Raw genomic sequence first — 15,115 nt, 5'->3', positions numbered from 1 at the left:
TTGTATATCTGCAACTGAAGAACAGCTAAATTCATCATTGAACAACCTAATGTGTGTCTGAAGCAAAAAAGCTTCTAGGTAGAGAGAGGCTTTAGCTGCAGTGTACTTAAAGGTGCATGTACTTTTATTGTCTACATTCTGAATTTGTTTTGAAGGCAGAAGAATTTCGCAAGCTTTGGAAAACTCCACCTAGAGAGAGAGCAGGCTTCTTTCACAATGTCAGGAAATCCGATCCAGAAAGAGGAGTTGAAAGAGTTGGAAGGTACTAAGAAAATCTCAGCATGAAAGAAATGTGTTAGCAATAAGCCAGAAAATCATTTTAAAAAAAACTCCATCGCTAAAGGCACATTAATGGTTAACATAAGAACAAGCTGCATAAAGCAAAAATTCTTCTACAAACATTTTACAATGTATATTTTGTTTGGGTCCTTATTGTATTTTTATGTAAATAAAAAATGCTTTCACTCAAAAAATGACACCCATAGACCTTAAATTCAGAAGGGACCATCATGATCATCTAGTTCTGCACATTGTAGGCCACTATTTAACTACAGTACTTTGGAAGGGGAGAAGAAATACATTTTTTTAACTGTTACCCGCATTATGTCCAGACCTCTTTTCTCAAACCCCACACACTCTTTTGCCTAATTTCTCAGAATATTTCAGATTATGAAGAAAGCCAACAATTGGGACTTTGTCCTTTTGAAAATCAGATTGTCAGCTAATTGAGTAATAGATTTGAGCATTGCCTGCATTTTCTGGAAGCTGGGAGATTGTTAAAGTTTGGTGAAATGGAAAAAGATGTTAAGGTATACCCATATCCTTTCTCCAGCCACACAATACAAAAAGTGTCCACCTTTGTAAAAGGTGTATGTGGGTATGCATGGATCCTCACCACAAAAGATAGATTTTCTGTGTTGTGGTAGCACGCAAATGTAAAAACTTTTAAAGCATCTAAGCTTGTTTAAAACAAGGAGTGGTGTCTGTCTTTTCTTTAAAATTACCGTTTTTCTGAAAAATGAAAAATGTTGATTGAGTTGATTGACTTCAACTAAGAAGTGCCTATGCCAGTAATTGATTCATTTCTCCACCTGATGCCTAGACGCAGTCATCTTAAAAAATCACAACCTGAGGCATTTTTACGATTAATAAGTAAAACTTTAGGATTACTATAAAGGAAAGAAATTAGAAATAACACCTGATGTGTTATGGAGAAGGATACATATTATTGCTGATGCAGAACTTGGTTGTTACAGAATTCTTACATGTGTTTCACAATTTCAGAGGCTTAGAAATAGCTGATAAAACATGTTCTTTAAATTTATTGTCATACTAATATATTATGTCTTCACAAATTATTCGTTTTATCTTATTTATTGCAGGGAGTTAGCTCATGAGCTGGGGTTCCCGTGGGTTGAATACTGGGAATTTCTGGGCTGTTTTGTTGATCTGTCTTCCCAGGAGGGGTTGCGAAAATTAGAAGAATACCTGAGTCAACGGGAAATGAGCGAAAAGGCTCAGCAAGAAACAGGAGAAAATGAAACCTGCAACAGATATAAAACTCCACATTCTTCTGGTAAGAAAAGAGCAAACATTATTGTAAACAAAATGATTTACTTTAAGAAAAAACTGTGAGCAGGGCTTGGAGTTCACATTTAGTTAGTTTTTTTTTTTTGGATTGCAGATATTAATCTGTTACTCAAATATTCTACTTTCAGTGTAAAAACATTAATTTAGAGAAGTGTGGGCGGTTACCAGATCATGTATCATTAAACACTCTCCATCTTGCATGCTGTTCACTAGATTACAGATTCTGGATTGAAATCTTGGCCTCTTTCAAGTCAATGGCAAAACTCTCACTGACTTCAGTGGACCAGGATTTCATTTAGAATGTTTGGGAATTCCTTTGTGAAGTACAGTCAACATTCTAAAACAGAAATAATTCTATCCAGTTGTGGGCAGAGGAGACACACTAACAAAGGCCTAAATCCAAACTTTTTGCATCAATTTAATGGGCTGCAGGTCATAACTCAGAATTTCTGTTTCACAGGAAATGCTGATGCTTCAGGATTTGTTTTTGTCCCTTATTGGAACAAAACTAAACATTTTTTTTAAATTTCCCACAAAATGGAAATTCGCAGGTGGGGGAGGAAATCATTCTAAAAATTTTGTTTTGGAAAATTTTGGGTTTTCCTTTTTACATTTTCATTATGTCATTATTAAAGTGTAGTATGACATCATGTCATTATGACAGTCATAATAGTCTATTTTTAAATATTAAGGGCAGCTGTTTCAATCTATATGAAGTAACATCTTTTCTTATTGTCTAGATCAGTGTCTCCTGTTTGTTGCAATGTAACTGACATTTTGTCAGTGTTTTATTAAAACATATTATGCTATGACTTTGACCTATCATGAAGTAATGTAAACAATCTAAATATAATATAAAAGTGAAAATAATTCTGAAACAAAATAAAATGAAATGTTTTTTATATTTTTCCAGAAAATTTATTCTTGCAGGAATTTTCTTTGAAATCGATACAATTTCACAATACATTTTGGTTTTGTCGAAATGACATTTTCTGATGGATATCTGTTCTGACACAGATTTTTTTTGACCAGCTGTAAGCACAGATCCCTTTTCAAAGTGGTTCCCCATTAGGGAAGTATTTTTCCTGTAACCAAGGTTATACAAGTCTCACTGCACCAATTGTTCCTAGTTTCTCTTTTAATTAGTTTGAGTGGATGCACACACAACCCAGCCCTACAGAATTTCTCCTCTTACTAGTTGGCTGTTGGTGGGTTTAATTATTTCTATCCAAATAAATTTGTATGTGAAGTGATCCTATGCTAAGTCTTCAGAGGAGCATGAATATGGCAACTGGTCCCCCAATGTACTTGGAGAGGTGGACCTGGAAACAAAGAGAGCTGCTTTTGCCACTTTTCCCTTTAACATCTAAAGTCCTGTATTCTCAAACCAACAGACTTGATGCTAAAGCAGATACTTTGGTAAAATTCCTAGCTTAACCATCGACCAAGTCAGTTGCAGTAAAGTAAAGGGTTTGTCCAATGTTAAATTTCTTTCTCAGACACGCTCCTAATGTTCTTAACATAGAAAAAGTGAATGCTTTTTTGTCTCCAACAGTAAAAGGTAGGTGTACTCTACCAAACTCCTGTGTACCTTTCAGTAATCTCTAATTGCAATATTGTAGAAGAAATAGGATCTGCAATAGTTTGTGTGCTCGCCTAGGTCCATGTTGCAGAAATAAATACATTCTGTAAAGTGTATATCATTGCCTGTTGTTGAAAGAGGACTGTATATATTTAGGTACCTATTCACAAGATAACTTAATTCTGCTTCTTTTGTGGGTTTGTCTTTGTGCCAATGTAACTTCAGTGGAACCTTTGGTGTGTAGGAGGACATGGCAAACTTAATAGTTAGCTTACATCTATATCTTTTTGCCATCATATTCTGCCTTCTGATTTTATCTTGAAACTCGGTCTGTTTCTGTGAATCGGGCACTTTAAGTGAGAAGCACAGGAAACATCTCTCTCAGATGAATAGGATAAAAAAGGATAATTGCAAACAAGATGTGTATATTTTTTGATGATAGGATTACGTAGGTTAACTAATACCATTACTTACATCAGATTATAAAAGGGTCTCCATAAATGGATACATACATGCGATAATGGAATTACCTTAAACCATAAAGACCATAGAGCTGTTCCTAGTTTTATCTGATAGGACTTCAGTTGTCAAGCCTCTTATTTATATCTTTTTATTAAAATTGTTTGCAGGTAAAAGTAAAAAGTGCTGCAATTCCATTTCTGTTGGAGCATTTTTAGATGAAGATGATGACGACATGAGCTTGGAAGAAATTAAAAACAGACAGAATGCAGCACGGAATAACAGCCCACCTGTTGTGTCTAAGGAATCTAGTATAGATGCTATTGGAGATTCGGAGTGTGACATACTGTTGATGGAGCACAAAGTAAACATTATAGAAACATCGGACCTCTCCATGCAGTATGAGAAGGGGGTTTCTTCCAGCAAAAATGGATTTTGCAGCCCTGTAACTAATGAGAAGATAACTAGTGACAGAAAACATTCACGTGGTGGAGAGGAGTGCCTTATATCCCCAGTCTCCAATTTAATGGCAGAATTTGAAAGACTGTCTTTCCAAGATGAAGCAGTGGAAGGGGAATGTTTGGTGGTGAAATCAAACAAAATCATTGCAAAAACTGAGAATGAGAGAATTTTGGCTGAAGGACTGAGCCAGGTCAGAATATCCAAGGACCAGCTGGGTAAAACCTGCTCAGCACTTTCTATGGCAAGCTGTTCTGAGCCAGCTACTACTGAAAAGCCTGGAGATACAAAATTAAGGACAGAAAACAAAATACCATCAGAAGCTGAGAGACTGTCATTGGACTCTGGTATCTGGGACAAAGAGACGCAGCAGCTTGGAAGTCTTGCAGTGCAATCTGAGTGTGCTGCTTATTTGTGTCAAGAGCCCTCTTCTCAGAGATTTCTTTTGAAGACTCCACCAACAAATGAAAATACAAACAAGTTATTCCTCTTTGGGTATGAATTGGATTGATGTTTAATATGATTTTGTTTTACTTTTTTGTCCTTTGATCCATACATGCAAAACTAGTTCCACACGCTCTTAACCTTGCTGTAAGAAATTCTTCAAAAAAAGTTTCAAACACCAGTTATAATCACTTGAAAAAAGACCTCCTTAAAATGCTTTGCAGTTCCTACAGTAAAGATGCAGTCCTTTCACGCTCTCAAAAGATTGTGTGTAAAAGAATTTGAGTATGAAGAAGAGAGCTTTGCGGTTTTGTTCCAGTACTAAGGTTTCAAACAGACTCCTCAGCCTGTGAGCTAGCTCCTGTTCATCAGGCAGGCTTGTTCTTGGTTATGAACCTTTCAATTAGGGATGTAAAATGTTAACTGGTTAACCAATCAGTCTTACTGGTAATGTATTCAGTTAAAGATTAAATGCCTAATGTGCACATTAAAAACGTTGCAGCAATTCCATTTCATAGTGTATGTGGAACTAGGTTCCGCATTGTTTCGGGACCACTGCCATGGAACTGATGTCATAGGCGCGGAACTAAAGAGTATGGGGGGTGCTGCAGCACCCTGTGTTTTACATGGGGTCCCAGCTGCTGGCCCTGCGCCTGGGGCCCTGGCTGCCAGCAGCGGAGCCATGAATATGGGGTAGTAGCGGAGCGCTGCGTAAAATATAGGGGTGCTGCAGCACCCCCAGTTCCCGCACCTATGTTGTGAACTCGTTAACGGTTACGCATTTAACCGATACAATTTTAATAGTTTAAACGCTCTTTACATCCCTAATTTCAATTAGATTAAGTTCTAAATAGCTTTCACATTCTCAGCATATATGAAACTGAATTTAAGGACACTTTCCAAGCTTTCCTCTGATCTGACTATTAATACTGTTTTGCAGTGAAGCATATTGAATGTCGCTACGGATGGGCATTATTTTTTATATCAAAGCATGCTTGAAAACAATCCATTTGAATGTGAAGAGCAACTAATCCAGTTGGCATGCATGTACCTATTAAAAACATTTCAAAATATCTACACTGGGGTGTGGGGACATTATCTTGTCTAAAAAGTTTAACAGCTCTGTTTTCATCTAGTACCATTTATATTCTAGGGAACAACCATCAAAGCTGGATAGTGATGTCTTAGCTGCTGTAGAAGGAGTAGAGATTGACCCACAGAAATACCCCATTACTTACAAATGGAAGAATGCTGTAAAGTCCTACTCTTCTTCTGACAGGCAAAGGTATTTATGTAAATTCAACAGAATAAGTTGAAGAGGAACAGTTTTTTAGTGTGTCTGTGGCAGGACATCTTTTGTAGCTAGAATTTAAAGCCCTAGCCTATACAAAGTATAAATAAAAAGTATTCAATTCTATAGCATCTAATGTATTTTAAATTAAGACTTGCTCTTATACCCATTGCTGGTACAGCTCTGCTTACTGGTGCTACAATGTTAAAGGTTAGATAGCAAAGCCAAGTTGCTTCATCATATCTCAGAAAGCTATCTAGGTAAAACATGTAGATCTCAAGAGTGTCGGAATTAATTCTGCTGAACTAGCCAGTCTCACGATGCTGAATGCTCTGTTATTACTCAACACATAATGACTGCCATATTTGCCTATACAGTCACTGCAATACCTGTTTCTAACTCATTGGTGCAATATAATACAATAATAGAACTGCTTTGGAATACCTAGATTATGCAAGATGCCATATCAAATGAATTTTTAATTTTAGATTATACAATCTAGATGTCTTCAGACATTTTGTTACCCTGCCATAGTAGATGCAGGTTTTGATACCTGCAGAGGGGTGTGTTTAGATTGTGTATGGAAATATTCTCAATGGTCTTCTTGAAAAATAGCACTTATGTTCTGCTAGCCCAGCAATATGAACAGTCAGCACTTCTTAGCATGACTACATATGTGGCATGAAGTTACAAATTTGATTATGAAATGTAGTTGATGTTTCTAAGTCATATGAGGATTTTTCACGAGGGACCAAAATGGTGGTGGTGGTGGTTTTTTATATTCCAGTAGTTCTTAGAGGCCCCAGCCAAGATTTGGCCCCGTTGTGATAGGTGCTGTGCAACAGATAGTGGAGCAGAGTCCCATGTCCCAAAGATCCTACAGCTTAAGTAGACAAGACAAACTAAGTGTGGGAGGTAAAATGACTTGACCAAAGCCATGCAACAGGTCAGTGGCAGAGCCACAGAAAGTCCAATACCCTTTCTGCCATACTGACTCCTGTTTTTTTTCTCTCTTCTTTCCTTTTGTATTGGTATAGCCATCCTTATATTCATCTGAATGTGGCTGCTTAAAATGTTCCTATGTAACATGGAAGTTTTTTCACTGAAATATTCTTTACATTTTAAAATTCTCTCTCAAAATGCATTATGTAAAAAAAAAAAAAATCCACTTGTTCTTGGTAACAGTCTTAGTAATAATTTGACTTGCTACATTGGAACCCAATGTAAAAGCATGAATACTTCCTGGAAGACTCAAGGGTAGGAGTGGGAACACGCAACAGCCAGGCAGCTTATGATGGCGCAACTTGGAGTTAATGGGTAGTGTTGTCTGGTGGGAAACTTTGGGAGAAGAGCTGAAGCAGCAGATTTAGCGAGGAGCGCAAAAGGATAAGATAAGGAGAGGGAGAGAAGTTGCCTGCTGGCTGCAGGTGTTTGGGAGGAAGCAAGATGAGAGGGTGGCAGCAGCTGAGGGGGGCTGTTCCCCAGCCCATTTTTCTAAGATCAAAAGGTCTTAGAAGTCCAAGTGGTGCATTGAAATAAAGGAGTGGCTTTTTTTCCTTAAATCATGAAGATCTGTCTTTGATTAAAGTAGTGTGGAAACAGGTTTTTGTTCTTTTCTGCTGGGTTGCCATACTGCCTGTGAGCAGTGGACACTTTTCAAACACAGCCACCCTCTTGCAGCAAAAGGCTTAGAAATGGCAATTGTAAAAATAAACTGTGTTTACAAATAAACTTCACACTTCAGTCAAGCTGAAGAAGTCCTCCCTGCTTTTTAGTAAACTTTCAGGTGTCTGAGTTGAAGAATCCTTTCTTCAAAGAAGCTGATGTATTATGTAGGAGCTTTTATTCTTATTGTACACACTCAATTTTACAGGAGCGTTGAGAAATTGTTTTAAAATCCTAAATCAATAATATAATAAGTGTTTAGACTTACTACAATATATTTACATTTTAAAGCATCTTATTAAGGCAAGGAGCTATCTGCTCTTGTGTACATTGCTAACACATGGTTGGTGCTTAATGTAAGTAATAAAATATTTTGAAATTAGTGTCTTTTCATTTACTTGGCAAGAGGGAACTTTGGTCTTGCCATTTCCATTTCAAGTGTTGCTAGTGCCAACAACAACCTCAATCAGAGACAGGGAGTACAGAATAATGCCCTGCTTAAGTATTCGTAGTGTCAGATTTTGGCAGGAAAAATGGAACCTGGCAGTACAGGTCTGGATAGGTACGAAGAAATGGATATTCAGAGATTTTGAAATAAATTATCTATGCGTGCAACTGAATCTAAATATGTAGTATTGATTTGGAGTCTTTAAAAGCTTTACAGTATGTTTAACTCTTTCATTACTCTTTTTAAGGCTCACAGTGTTATCTTCAAAATCTATTTCTGCTTTGGTAGAAAAATATACTGTCGTGAGATTATTGTTCTGTATGATAGAATAGTAATTAATTGGTAAAACCAAAGTGAGTAATCCTGGCTCATTCAAAAATAAATAATATTAGAGATAATTTATGGTTTTTAACCAAGTAAACATTTAGTCCATAAAAAATGTATTTATTATTTCTATTGCACCTGGACACATTGCATTAAAAAAAAAAACACAAAATACCGAGTCTCTCCTGTGGGCAAACCTACAAAATCACTGGTACAAAGCCTTCTTTAACCAAATACCTTGTCCATAGTCTTTTAAGTGTTGATGTGCTGAAGTGTCATTTTGAGCTTTATAAAACAAAGATAACCTGCCATTTCTTTGATGTTTCATGGTAGGCTGGCCATCTATGCTTATGAGTTCTTAAATCTTATCACATGATCAGCCATAGAAACAAGATAATAAGCAGGTCCTGGCAATCTGGTTTGTCTGCTCAGTACCTTTCCTAATATATATCGGTGTTGAATTGCAGTTGGCCAAATGTGCACAATGTATTTTTTATAATTAGCCATTTTGGAGAAAGAGACATTTGCTGGTTTCAATGACATATCCATGTGTGACCTAATATGCTGCACCCTTGTTTTTCTTTCCCTCCTGTCTGTCTCTCTTGATCTGTTCAGTGTTTTCTGATGCATCTCCAGCAAGCTCACAGGTGCTAGTGAGAGCCTATTTCTCACCCCATTAAGATTGTCTGTCTGAAATATTAACCATATGGTGATTCTTTATTTTCCTGTAGTTGGCCAAGTCCAGCACTGAAAGGAAGGTTCAAGTCCCAGTCTCTTGCAGCAGGCCCACCAAATGGTTCAACGTACTCAAGAAGAAACAGTCCAGTGATGGGCAGCCCAGGGAAATATGGCAATGTTGCTTCATTTTTTCCGGATCTTGGGAGTCCTGGGCGGTACAGTCCAGTTTATGCCAACAATATCCTGTTGTTAAAACTGCATCACTTGTCAGAACCTTCTGCCCATTAGAACATAACTTATCTTCCTGGGACTTTAATTATATTTTCATTTTAAGAGTGGAGGGAAACAACTGTAGCATTGCTAAAGTGACATGAGGAAGTGTCCTTGGCTATTTATTTATCCTCATTTGAGGACAAATATACATTTTAAAAATTGAGTATGTCTTGACTTCATGTACCGGATAGATTACTGGTGATTTGCAAGAAGTTAGTGAAGTTAACTCTTATCCAGTAGTTATAAAACTAACAGTAGGGCAGTGACCTGAACCTTTCATGTAGTCATTTCTGCTAGAAATGGTGGTGTTTGCTGTAGGCCAAATGTGATAGTCAAAATGAACCCACTGATGCATTTTTTTTTCACTTGGATAATTTTGAAGCATCTTATCAATAAACAGAATTCTAGGTTAGAGAGAAGTCATGCGAGGAGTCAAATGCATTCATATTCCATTTACAACAGGAGAAAAAAAAGTTTAACCTGGGCGATTACCTCTTCCCTGTTCCAGTAAGAATTTGACTTCCCACTGCTCAATACGGAAAAGTTTTGCTTATGGCCAACTATTCAGTCTAAACAGTAAGAAATCTCTAAAATAAAGAGCAGCCAGAGAAACTTTCATGGGTCACTTCTCATTCTGAGGATGATAATAAAAACACATCACAGGTGAGAGTTTTAGGAAAAGGGCACTATAGAAATTAGTGACCTATGTTTGTGTTTGAAAATAAAAGCTCAGCTTTCTCCCACCAAAGCTTTTGCTGTTTGCAGACTTCACTAGTAATTACACAAAAGCATATCAGCAATAATTAAAGTAAGTTTACCAGTGATGTATGTTAATGGTCTAGTTTAATGTGATATATTATGGAGATAAACGGAAACCCATGAAGTGGTTCCTAACTGTTAGAAGGGATGAATGAGGACTGAGACATTGTTTGTATTGAAATACAAATTCTTACTGTCTGTAGTCTAGATATAGTAACTACCTTTTTTTAAGCTACAATTAAAAATAATTTAATTCCTCAGTATTCTTTAAGGATGAACCCTTTGGATAGTGCTATATGGATATTGGAAATGTTTCTAAACTTGAAACAGAACACTCAGAATGTAGATTTTGATAGTTGTGGTTTTGCTTAAGAAAAGGCTTTCAAGTAGTGTAGTTCCCTATTACATATCGTTTCTACCACACAATTAAAAATAATCTTTATGCTAGACATCTGATCAGAAAATTCAAAGGTGCCATGGGCATATGAGTAAAAAGGATAGATTATATTGGTTGATAACAATACCCCCCCATTGCAAAGAAAAAATAGCCCCTCAAGGAGCTTTTGTAACATGCATATGTATCTAAAGGAACCCTAATAGTAGATGGGACGGCATAGTATATTGTTATCCAACTGTGGGACCTTTATTACATCACAGGTTGGATTAAATTATACAAGACATGGCTGTTTTGGTAGCTATTGCACACTAGAGTAAAATGACTGTTTCATACACAAACTGTACACTGTTCTGAATATACTCGTTGTTTGGTACAAACTTCAAAACTGCACTTAATGCTTTTGCAAGCTTAATAGTGCCTTTTATAGCATTTTTGTTTGTGGTTTTAAAAGTGGCATCCACTTACATGGGAATTTAAAATGTAGTTTCCCCTCTAAGACTCTGAATGGAAAAGTATTCTAAAGGTTCTTTCTGTAGCTTACTGTTTTGGTGAAATAGCTCTGGAGTTACAGATGTATGTTTGGAACTGTGTTTATAGGTGGCTTAAATGGAAATTGTTGTTTGATTCCCAGAAGCTGAATGTTAGAAATGAGCCACTACCTTCTAACTGACCCATCATTCAAATATTATCCACCCAAGTTGCTTTATTGTGGGACTCTCCTCCAAAAAACCTACTATATTAGTAGTAACTTTTCCCGTGGCTATTCATTTTTGTTGCTGTAGAGGTCTGTATCAAGCATACATTTCATTTGCTTTAACTTCTAAATTATTAAAAAAATCAATTTCCCTAAACTTTCTGGACTGTGTGTAGTAATTATCCAGTCTATCCAGGTAATTGCTTAAATATTATATACACAGACAGGTGATGTGTGTATATAAAAGCTGAAAACACTTCACAAATTAGTTGTACTCATCTTGAAATACAAACCTTAACACTGATTACTGCATATATTTTTTCCCAGTACTTCCAACATCTGTGCCTGTCTGAGGCAGCTATGGGCCTCCAGATGATGGAAATTCCCACTTACATCTAAGATATAAGTTCTACATTCCTGTTTAGAAATAGCTTAAGAAAAACTTTGGTAAAACACAATCAGGGAATTGAGAAACTGATGCTTTATAACTAGTTCCTGTCCTTTTCTTTTCTATGCTTTTTTGTATTAAAATGCAAATTTCTAGCACAAAAACTTCTACCAGTTTAACTCTTGTTTGGGGCGGGAGAGAGCATTTTTTAGTGACAAATGCCTTAGAATTTGCATTTTAGTCCATGTGTTTGTACTCTGTTTTAAGTACATTTATAATACATCATTTATTTAAAAATATAGCAATTTGTTCATTCACAATCTTGGAAGATCTTCTAGAAGAGTCTGAAGACACTATAAATCTAAATCTGTTTGTTTAGTTTTTAATAGTTGATCTCTGATTACACAAAGGGTCTTATATGTCAAGTAAGACTTTAAAATGCTGAGGTTTAGCTTCCATTCTAAGTAAACAGGTAGTTAAAGTGTCATAGGTGGATGGGAATATAGATCCATGTTGTGAAACTAAATGCAGCATTTTTGCTGTGATATACAAACAAAGCATCTTTCTGTTAGATACTATGGTTTTGTTTCTATAATGAAATTTAATGGGTGCCTCAATTTGGGACATGAAACCAAAGGTTTGGAAAATATTTCACAACTGGAAAGATGTTTGTTTTTTGTCTCTTGCTCACTGCATTTTGGGGGGAGAGAGAAATTTATGCTCCATGTTGCTCAGATCAGAGAGGGGTATTTTAATGGTACAAAATCAGTACTCTCTAAATAGGGCTATTGCCAGCTTAATTTTGTTTTATGCCTTAGTGCTAATACAAATGCTGATTTCTGTACATGTGCAAAAGATGTGTTGTATGTGTTCTTGCCTTCTGCCCTGCACGTATTTGTGGTTCTTTCAATACTGTATGTAATGTGCTAGAATAAAGTGCACAAAATGTTCAGCATTAGACACTCTGCTACTGATTATATGGTGGGGGATTTTCAAGATGCCCATCTATCCTGTATGTATTGGTTTCAGGCATAGAGTTGCTTTTGAACAATTATAAAGGTATGAGCCAATGATATTGGTGTAGTTTTTTTAAAATGTAGAAATGTCATGCTTCAGTTCATCACCAATACACTTCCCTTCTTAGGGCTTGCAGTGTGTTCCAAAATGTGGTGATTGCTATACTGAAAGGTACACAAAGACCACTTAAATTTTTATTCAAATATTTTAAGAAGTTGATAGACAAAATTATTCCAATTTCTTGCAGTGATTGCTGAAGACAATCTCCCCCCACCCCCTTTTCCATATACAAAGTTTTATGTTCTTTAGTAGCCTGTTTCACTAAACTAAGCTATCTGTCTCTAGCAGTTGGATCAAACAGCCTGGAAAGAGTTCAGGGTTTCAACTGCTCATGGTGCTAGGCACTATTTCTCATGATTACTGACAAGGGAAAGGTGAGTACCTAGCATTTTCTTCAGGAAAAGTTTTTCTAGTTATTAACATGATTAGAGGTAACTTCCTACCCACTTATTTGCTCTTTCACCTCTGAACTCATTAGCACCAGAGTTTTTGCCCAAATTTACTACTCATGGTTGGAGTGTCAAAAAGGAACATAGGCATTAACAGCATCAAGTAGGGAGTTAGTCCAGGGAGGCAGACTGTTTGTTGGTTCTTACCTGCATAAGCCAAGCACTTGCACAGCCCTTTACTACGTGACCAGTTTGATACTGCCAGACATCAGGACAGGGTAGTATGGCTTATGGGGAAAAGTCTGTCTTAACATTTACTTTCCTTCTGGAGTAAGAGGGGTAGGAAATTTCTGGCTTCTAGCTGCTTCTGTAGATACAAAAAGACTTCTGCCACTGTGTGAGGCAAGGAGTATTTTTCAGAATAGGGGAAGGAACGTCCAAAGCAGGGAGCATTTAGAGTCACACTACAGCTCTATACTTCTCTCCTCATTTCAGTATGCCTTGTGTCTGCTAAACACCTACATAACTTCAACAGGGGAAAGCATGAATAGTCATACCCCTCTATAGTGAAGGAATCAGTTCACCAAAAGCTCAACAAGGAAGAGTCTTTACAGGCAAGTGGTGCTCTCAAATGGTTGAGCACAAATATCCTTTCACCAGTCTTTTCCCACTCCACACCTCAGAGCAGGGAGGTGTCGCTCTTCATTTTATGAAGTGATACAAGTCCATAGAACTCTGAAGAAATGTAAAGTCTTCTTTTTGGGACTGAAAAGCAGACTGAGTATGCAAAGGGGATTAATTTTAAAAACACCATCATACCCTGATACTACAAATAGAAATTTAGTGGTACAGTAGTTGGCTGTACTAGTGCAGAGAGACTAGAAGCAGCTCCCACATGGCCATCACCTGCACAGACTCAGGTGCGTGTGATTTTATCTGGAGGCATGAATCCTGTGTCTCCAAGTGTTCTAAGTGCCACTCTTCCACTAGGACGGATCACCAAGTGGGTTATACTGCCATTATTAAGGGACATCCGAAGCCAGCCTTCTGGGGGGAACTGTAATGCTCTATTAAAAAAGAAAGCAATTAGTGTATGGTTTACTCCACAAGCATATGTGAAGATTAGCATGCATCTGACAGAACTATTGTCTATCATTTCTTCTATCTAGAACAGAACCACCCCTGTGAAGCTGTCAGCCTCCAGCATTTATAGTAGTGCTAAATTAAAAATACTTTTTTAATATTTATAAGGGAGGTCTCACTCAGAGGTTTGCTGGGTGAAAGGGGTCTACAATACAAAAAAGTTTGAGAACCACTGCTGTACACCAAGCAGCTCACATGCAGAATCTCTGCCTATTGCTATCTTTGAAAAATTGATATTGTGCGGTCAAAGTTAACATGAAAGCATATATGGCTTTGTTAATCAGTGGCCACTCCAGCAGGCTTTTATAAGAGTGCAGCAGATAGGATTAGTTCAAATGGACATGGAAAGCTTAAAAAAACCTGTTGCCAGGAGAGCTTTGAGTAACCTAATAAAACAAGATGACAGCTGTCCTAGATTCAAGACGAAGGAGCCAGTGTAGAAGTTTTCAGCTTTGGTAGTGTGGTTACACTCCTTGAAAAGAAAAGCAGCTGATAGGAAGGAAATGACAAACTATATCATGCACTTGATGTAGAGGCTCCTGTTTAGCAGTCCTTTCCCAGCTCTAATAGGATAGTTTACTCCCACAATTACTAACTGAACTTGGCACATTAAATTATAGCTCAACACCTGGAGGCAGTATTAGAATACTATGCCAGAGTAAGACCATAGCTTTGACTGCTGCAGCTCAAACCATTAGTGGTCACAAACATCAACACCAATTAAAACGTATTATTTTATACTGTGGCTTCCCAAAGAGTGCAAAAATGTTTTGCTGCAGAAGTCAAACTAATTTTAAACTAGATGTAGAGAGGTGGGGAAAGCAGGGAGGGAATGGAGTGAAGGGGAGCCACAGCATAATTTAAGTGGAGTCCTCAGCTGCAGAGAGTTGGTGGTTAGGGAAGGTTATGACCTGGAGGTTCACATTGAGAAGGACATGAGATGGGGTGAGCAAGTCCACTGAGAACTTTAGGAAACCAGGCAGGAGAGTGAACTGGAGTCATAAGTGCATAGGAAGTCAGTGAAGATGACAGGATATAATCCCCTTTGTGCAGAA

The 15,115-nt window shown here is 37.3% G+C and overlaps 2 protein-coding genes across 3 annotated transcripts in view; one reads left to right on the top strand and one right to left on the bottom strand.

Moving 5' to 3' along the window:
• The window catches only part of ANKLE2 (ankyrin repeat and LEM domain containing 2), a 32,053-nt gene extending 19,550 nt beyond the window's left edge, over positions 1-12,503 (top strand). The window contains exons 9-13 of one of the 2 annotated variants that reach the window (XM_074973320.1): positions 156-262; positions 1,383-1,576; positions 3,802-4,585; positions 5,688-5,819; positions 8,994-12,503. In XM_074973320.1, the coding sequence (XP_074829421.1) occupies positions 156-262; positions 1,383-1,576; positions 3,802-4,585; positions 5,688-5,819; positions 8,994-9,228 (1,452 nt within the window). In that variant the 3' untranslated portion in view covers positions 9,229-12,503. The remainder of the gene's footprint in view (positions 1-155; positions 263-1,382; positions 1,577-3,801; positions 4,586-5,687; positions 5,820-8,993) is intronic. The other variant, XM_074973321.1, reaches the window with a different exon arrangement.
• ZDHHC8 (zDHHC palmitoyltransferase 8) overlaps positions 2,519-15,115 on the bottom strand; it is a 236,483-nt gene continuing 223,886 nt past the window's right edge. Inside the window, exon 15 of the mRNA XM_074973322.1 lies at positions 2,519-13,984. Within this exon, the coding sequence (XP_074829423.1) occupies positions 13,834-13,984 (151 nt within the window). The 3' untranslated portion in view covers positions 2,519-13,833. The remainder of the gene's footprint in view (positions 13,985-15,115) is intronic.

This window comes from Natator depressus, chromosome 15, assembly GCF_965152275.1.
Source record: "Natator depressus isolate rNatDep1 chromosome 15, rNatDep2.hap1, whole genome shotgun sequence".
Lineage (NCBI taxonomy): Eukaryota > Metazoa > Chordata > Testudines > Cheloniidae > Natator > Natator depressus.
The sequence above is the reverse complement of the archived record's forward strand: the minus strand, read 5'-3'. Positions and strand labels throughout refer to the sequence as shown.